The 7,136-nt window shown below is 41.7% G+C and overlaps 1 protein-coding gene across 1 annotated transcript; it reads right to left on the bottom strand.

Moving 5' to 3' along the window:
• Positions 1-1,554: 1,554 nt before the first annotated feature.
• On the bottom strand, positions 1,555-6,355 carry LOC147626108 (auxin transporter-like protein 3). The gene is made up of 8 exons (XM_086817669.1): positions 5,911-6,355; positions 5,027-5,212; positions 4,646-4,758; positions 4,173-4,356; positions 3,978-4,075; positions 3,663-3,870; positions 2,742-2,999; positions 1,555-2,230 (listed from the first exon to the last, which is right to left on the bottom strand). The coding sequence occupies exons 1-8, from the start codon at positions 6,079-6,081 to the stop codon at positions 2,003-2,005; spliced, it is 1,446 nt and encodes a 481-aa protein (XP_086673795.1). The 5' UTR covers positions 6,082-6,355; the 3' UTR covers positions 1,555-2,002.
• Between the last annotated feature and the right edge of the window lie 781 nt (positions 6,356-7,136).

The raw sequence follows: 7,136 nt of genomic DNA, 5'->3' as shown, positions 1-7,136 counted from the left end.
TGATTGCTTCCATCATATTTTGGAAGGAAAACAAGCCTTACATGAAAGGTGGACACATCACTTTGTGATATTGTCTAATGTACGAATAAATTTTAGTAATATTTTATTTCATACGCAATCATAAAAAGAGTGAATCGTTCCACCATCTAATAGGTTAAAAGAGCGGATGAAGAGAACATGGTAGAAAGGGAGAACGATCACCCATCAAAGGGGAATAAATTGGCTACCTTTTCACACTTACTCTTTACAAGTGGTGATGACAAGGTTCAACGCCATGGAAATTCAAAGCAACAACTTGTGTGAGCTCCTAGCATTGGAAGTTCAAGGCAATGTGGAGACCAACAAGTCATGGCAATATGGGCATTTCCATGTTTCGACTTTTAAAAACTTGCAATGAGACAAGCTAATTGAGTATTATTTACCACACCTCCTTGAAACACTACATGTTTTTGAAGCTTGTAGCAAGCAACACTGAAGATCCTATCCATAAGAGGCCGCTTAAAAGATCAAGACCCCTCTTTAGCTCTTCCATGCATGACTCTCTAGAAATATGAAATTAGTTATTGTTCAGTTGTTGCATGCCTGTCTCCATGGAAATATGAAATTAATTACTCTTGGAGTGTCTTTCTTTTTTCTTTTTTCTTTTGAAATTGGTTGGAATTAGAAAGTACAACACAACACACACACCCATGCATGCCATCGCTTGCACAATGAGGGCTTGAATTCATGACCTTGGGACTCTCAAGCAACACCTCTTGGAGTGTCTTTCTATTATCCTAATTAATTCATGATTACAATAGAAAGATTTGAGTTCACTTTTAGAAGAAAGCAAATGTCTTTAGCATGCTTTTAGAAGAAAATGTCTCAAACTTATAGAAGTTCAAACTAAAAAAAGTTCAAAATAGGAAAGAGGAAGAATTATTTCCTTGTGATATCTTGGCTTTCTGCAAAGAGCAGGACATCAAAGTGCAACTCAACCTTGCTACACACATTGATTACATAATAGAAGAGTATTGTAGAGCATAAAAACTATACACTTATGGAAATGACAAGGAGTATACTTAATTGCAAAATTCCTCACAATTTGTTTCTTGAGAGGCATAATAATGTCTAATTGTTTGAGCCAAAGTACTACAAAAGTTTTATTTAAATGCCACAAATCCACTACATTCGTACTCAAGTCATTTTTATATATTTCATTTGCTTATATGCCAAATTCTATACATAAAATAACAAATGTATCTTCTTGACATATCACATAGACTTATGAGCTCCATGGCCCTCGTATAAAGAAGACATAATGAGCGGAGTAGTGGGTGAGAAGGGCAGGTAGAGAGCCTTGCCTTGCTCTCTACCTTGTGGGTATATACTCACCCTAATCATGAGGCATTATACTAAGTCAATACTTAAAGATATAAAGGTGTACCAAGTTATCTCCCACCATATATTTTTATCTTTGAGAACATGTAAAGAAAGTTGGAGGTGAACAAGCATGTTCACGATGGCAGTTATGGGTGAATGCATGAAAATAGAAAGCATACGGGGGATCATCAATTCATTGCAAATCTCAGAGTATATTTAATGGAAATACAAAAAACATTTTGGTGCCATGTTTAAGCTGATTTGGTCTCATTTAGGAACTTAATAAGAATGTGAGTTGATGCATTATTAGGCTAGTTTCACAAACGGAGGATGGTACATAATCACGAGTGGTCTTTCCAAACATTTTTGTACAAGGACGAGCTTCCGAGTGATATCACTCTAGGCGCACGAAACACACAGGACGACGCATGAAAAGAACTGTTCCTTTGCATGCGATCTACATGATTGGTGTGTCGTATGACCCTATACACACTGGTGTAAAACAAAGTGGCAGCAGGGACCCTCATATACTGGTGTAAAACAAAGTGAAATGGACCCCCAAAATCTTTACCTGTTCAAGCTATTTTAGGAGGCGGAGGCGGAGGCGGAGGCGGAGGCGGAGGGTGTGTAGTATGCCAATTCAAGCCTTGGGCGGCGGCGGCGGCGCAGAAGCAGCAGGCAGTGGATGAGGACACTGATAGCACTTCGCAAACAGGCCGAAGGTGTCGATTTGCCGTACAAAGTTGGTTATGCTGGCCCAGCCTCCTAACCCAAAGCCCACAATAAGCGTCCACACCACAATAAAGATGTTGAGGAGATAGATAGCAGTCCAGCTGCGAAGGAAGACGGGCCCCTTGTCCACAGCATTCTGCACAAGCCCATCAAGGAAGAGATAAGCACTGTTTCTCTTTGAATATCAAACACATTGAACAGGCATGCATCAAGGAAGAGATGTGCATTGTTTTTCTTTGGATATCAAACATCATTGACATGCATGCATGCTTCCTACCATGATGTCAGCCATGGTACAAGCTCCTAACCATGACGTATCGCACGTGTATGCATGCCCTTGCTTCCATCACAATGCAATGCGTCTTCGGTCATGTGATTACATTGTTCTTTCTACACCTCAAAAAGATCTATAAAACTGAAAGGGATCGTGCAATGCAAAGAAGCATGCTTCGTACTACGATAAGTGTAACACATGCAGGCATGATACTAGAAATTCTCTTAGGGCACAGGTTTGCGAAGCACGATGCCATGGCTTGTGCCCCGTATGATGCATTTCTTTGCATGTGTCTGAAGGCTTTCAGAAATGCACTGCCTCCAGCTTAACTTAACCCATAACATTCCCACAAGCAACACCAAAAACTTATTACCTCTCTAGCAAAAGCGCTTCTATAGGTTACCATGTGGGCCATTGCTGGTATGATGTACACCGTGAATGTAACCAGTAATGAACCCACTGCTGAATTGATGGGCCCAAAGAATGGGAAGATGATTGCAAGAAACCATATAGGTAGAACCACAGGCAGCCGGAGCAAAGCTCGCAAAAGAATGTTTGGTGTTGTATGAACTCCAAGTATTTTCTCCCATACAAAGTAGAGGGGGGTACAAGCAAAACCAAAGGTTATGAACTGTGCAAGGAAAAGAGCTAGTTAGCTCTCTCTCTCTCTCTCTCTCTCTCTCTCTCTCTCTCTCTCTCACACACACACACACACACAAGTCGCGCTTGTCAAGACCACAAAAGGGACTTCTCCCACTTCATTTTACCAAGACCGGCCAGTGACGGTGAAAGCGTGCGAGAGAGAGAGAGAGAGAGAGAGAGAGAGAGAGAGAGAGAGAGAGATTATATGAATATGGAAAGTGTCAATGTTACAAAATGCTACAGCTAATGAAGCATCATGGTGGGATACCATTTATGAGGAGGTTGTATTGAATGTTGTACTTTGGCCAGCAGTCCTGTGAAGGCTTATTGGTGTCATAATATGACTAGTTACTATGTTGATTTCTAGGGCACCAAGCTGGAGTTGTAAACGCTTCCAAGCAATGCAGTTGCAGCTTTGCAATGAGAGAACAATGCAGCTGGAATGCATGGACTAAATGCCCCATTGCATTAAACTATGGTGATGGGTTGAGAGCACCAAAACATCGGATGATATGTCAATGACAACTGCTCAAATTTTCATTATGACAATAACGGATTGATTCTTCTTGAGGTCAAGCTCAAATTAAAGCTTTGACTATAATGGATTGATTCTTTCTAGTATGGCCAATGATGCAATGCTATGGGTACTTACTTGGTGAATCAACATCAATACAACAGCTAAATCACGGGCTCCAGATTTTGGCATCAGTGAGAATGCATTGGAATGATCCAGAAGCAGATCTCCAAAAGCCCAGTATACAGCGATGGCAGATGGTAGTGTCAGTGTCCAGACATAGACTGTGGCATACAGATAGATGGTCTTGAATTTACTTGGTTTCCACATGGCATGCATGATCTCCCTGGACAGCCAAAAAGCCCCAATCATGTTAGCTCGGAGAATCATCCCTATCAAAGGGCTCCCCTGTATCAGATGACCTTACATCAAATTGTTGTGTGAACTACTTACACTGTGACAGCATGACCGCCAAACGTGTAAAGGATATTGGTGGCTCCGGTGAAATAAAGGACCAATTTGTTGGGAGCTGAATGCTTCACATCCGGCACCTGAAGCAATGTGCCCAATACAAAGAAGAAAATTCTAATTCAATCTTCTCTGCTTGTGAATAAACGCCAATGTGACAAGATACAAGGCAATATATACCTGTCCATGTACCAATGCTGCAATGGTGAGATACCATGCTGTGAAGGTTGTCATGCCCAATCCCAAGAACGACCACACCCGATAGTTGTGAAATGACGGGATGAGAACGGTCAGTGAACAACATGCACCAAAGATATATGTCCAAGTCCGCTTGTCAAAGTGGTCATTGATGTAGTAGATATTACTGAAATCAAAAGCCATGCACTCAAAATCAAAATAGATTCCTTACAAATACCTGAGACAACATTCAGTAACACAGAAGTCGAAGTCATGCAATCGAACAGATACTTGAGGAAAACCGTCTCTATGTCAATTAAATCCAGGGGCATATGGCTCAATGCAAATCGGCTACCTTATATGCAGTCATAGCAGTGTTTCTTATTAAAGCTGTTGAAAAACAGCAATCTTATCATAAACCAAGTGCATTAGAACTTGTTCAAAGCACGACATCATAGAATTGGATTAAAGCTCACCTGCCACACGCAATCAACTGTATAACTGAGCCAAAGAGTAAGAATGTGCAGTTAAAACCCAGGCCAACAGCTTTCCAATAGGGCCCAAGTAGACCATCTAAAACTTCAAACCACTACAGCACAGGAAAATGCAAATCAATTAGGAGAGTGCAGAGAACAAAAGACTCAAATCACTTGCAAGGTGGAAATCGTTCATGTTAATTATACATGCAATACACACAATAAGTATGGACTAAGATGCGTGGTGCTTATATCGAGGCTGTGTGATGAGATACACAATAAGGATGAACTAAGGTGGAAAAAGCTTTCACTAAGTGTGTACATGGTTATGTATGGAAAAAGCTATCACTAAGTGTGTACATGGTTATGTATGAGTCTCACTTGTATGACATGATTCTTGAAGTCCACATTCTCCTTCTCCTTGCGGGATCTGTACTCCACATAGAGGCAGCTGATCATGTATGCTGTCCAGCTACCCATGAGACCATAGAATACCTGGAGGACTACTCCGGATGCCATGCCAAGTTGAGAGAACGAATATGGCAGAGTGAGGAGAACTTGTGCCACCTGCGTCTTTCCCAATTACTCATAAGCACATTATATGAGAGAAAGACATTCCTTCACACTCTAGGGATTTCTCTTTAAATTGGTTAATAATAAATCATCATAATAATAAAACGACAGTTTAAATCCCGAAGTTTGTAAGTAGCAGAGGTAACAATCAGACAAAGACCTACTTCAAACTCCAATGGATGGAAGTTTCCTTCAAATGTAGCACCCTTAATTTCACTAGAAGCTTCATCCATTAGGGAGTTTGTTTAATCTCTACTTAGTTGTTCACAAGCTACTTCACAATAATCAGAGTGAAATGGTCCATTAGGGGGAATTTGTTATGTCTACTTAGCTGTCCACAAGCTAATTCAGAAATAATCAGAATGAAATGAGGCTGTGCTGCTGTACAAAATATCCCCACAAAAAGCAATTAAAAAAAGCAGCTCATCAGAGAAAGGTCACGAAGGCCTTGCATTCTGGGTAGAGCCAATTGCAAGAAGGAAACTTCAGAAAATTGCTTATCATTAGTGACCTTCGTGGTTGTATGGACGGCGAGCAATATGTGCTGCTAGTACGCACTGCAGTCATCAGCATTAAAACAGCAGCAAGAGCTAAAACCATAGATGGATTGGAGAAAGGTGATTGAGTAGCATTCCTACATATATTGATTGAATTGAACTAATTACATGGTGATGCAGATGATAGTGGACGACCTGATTGGAAGCGCAGCTAAACCAGGCATCGTAGACAGAGCCACCGTGCCAGAAGAGCTTCTTAACTTGGCCCTTGAGTGAGGTGTCATTGAGGCCATCTTGCTCTCTGCGATCCAGCTCCATCGCGGTGTAATTGCCCACGATGGCTCCTGGCTCTTTCTCGGCTCCCATACTTACTTGCTTGGCAGAATACTAGCTATGGGAAGAAAGAAATCTGTCAATCAGTAGAGCTGAGCTTACCCGGCCTGCTTTGGAACTCGATGAGTTTAGAGAAGCGAGGCCTTGATCAGCTCAAATGAGCAAGGGAATCTATCCTTGAGGGGACTCCTTTATTCAGAGCATTACTGAAAAAAGCTTTGCGTGTTGGAATTTGGAGAGAGAGAGAGAGAGAGAGAGAGAGAATAGATTTCTTTTTTAGATGTGGCAGGTGACACAATAGGAGGCAAAGGAGGAAGCTCAGAAGCATTGCTTTAAAGGTGTGTGTGAGAGAGAGAGAGAGAGAGAGAGAGAGAGAGAGAGAAAGAGAGCGATCAGAGAAGGTGGTAGGGGCCCGGGGGCCTACTAAGAAAGCTATAGCTTTCCTGATAACACAAGAAAAGGTAGTCTGTGAGTGACAGAGCGTGATAAAGAGAGGAGGAGACTGGGGGAGCCCGGAGAGCAGAGAGAGAGAGAGAGTGACTGCGTGAGTCACGTGTGTGAGACTATGCGCCTGAGGGCTGCAAAGCCAAAGGTCTCTCTCTCTCTCTCTCTCTCTAAACACAGTGCGGTTGACAACTCGCCATCAAATCAATCATCCCAAATCCAATGCTCATAAGCAGGAGCCATGTTAAAATCAAATCATATCTGGAACTTGAGTGAATTAACACACACACACACACTCTCTCTCTCTCTCTCGTGTGCTCACACTCTAGCCAGGCTGCATCGCTCAATCAACATTGCAAATTTGCCATCACATTTTAACGTCAACCGATTCGATGGGTTGGTGTGGTGGAGTGAGTGAATGAGTCAGTCACCAGTGTTGCAGCTGGTAGGAAGCAGGAGAATGAAAAGGATGGACTCTAGGGCCAAGCAGCTGTAGCTAATTATAGTAAGAAGAATCAGAAATTATGGTCAACTTTTGCTAATTATTAAGTAATTTTTTGTAACATGCCCGGCGGACGCTGTGAGATATCATTATATAGTATTATACACTGTATTTATAGAAGAATACATTGTATAATACAGCC

Source organism: Cibotium barometz, chromosome 23 (genome assembly GCF_041138505.1).
Source record: "Cibotium barometz isolate CiBa-2024 chromosome 23, ASM4113850v1, whole genome shotgun sequence".
Lineage (NCBI taxonomy): Eukaryota > Viridiplantae > Streptophyta > Polypodiopsida > Cyatheales > Cibotiaceae > Cibotium > Cibotium barometz.
This window is presented reverse-complemented; position numbering and strand designations above follow the sequence as displayed.

Coding starts and splice junctions, on each gene's coding strand:
- LOC147626108 (XM_086817669.1), bottom strand. CDS start 6,081: ATGGGAGCCGAGAAAGAGCCAGGAGCCATCGTGGGCAATTACACCGCG. Junction 4,357..4,645: donor CAGTTGATTGCGTGTGGCAG/GTGAGCTTTAAT, acceptor TTTTGATTTCAG/TAATATCTACTACATCAATG. Junction 2,231..2,741: donor GAAGCGCTTTTGCTAGAGAG/GTAATAAGTTTT, acceptor GGGCTTGTGCAG/AATGCTGTGGACAAGGGGCC.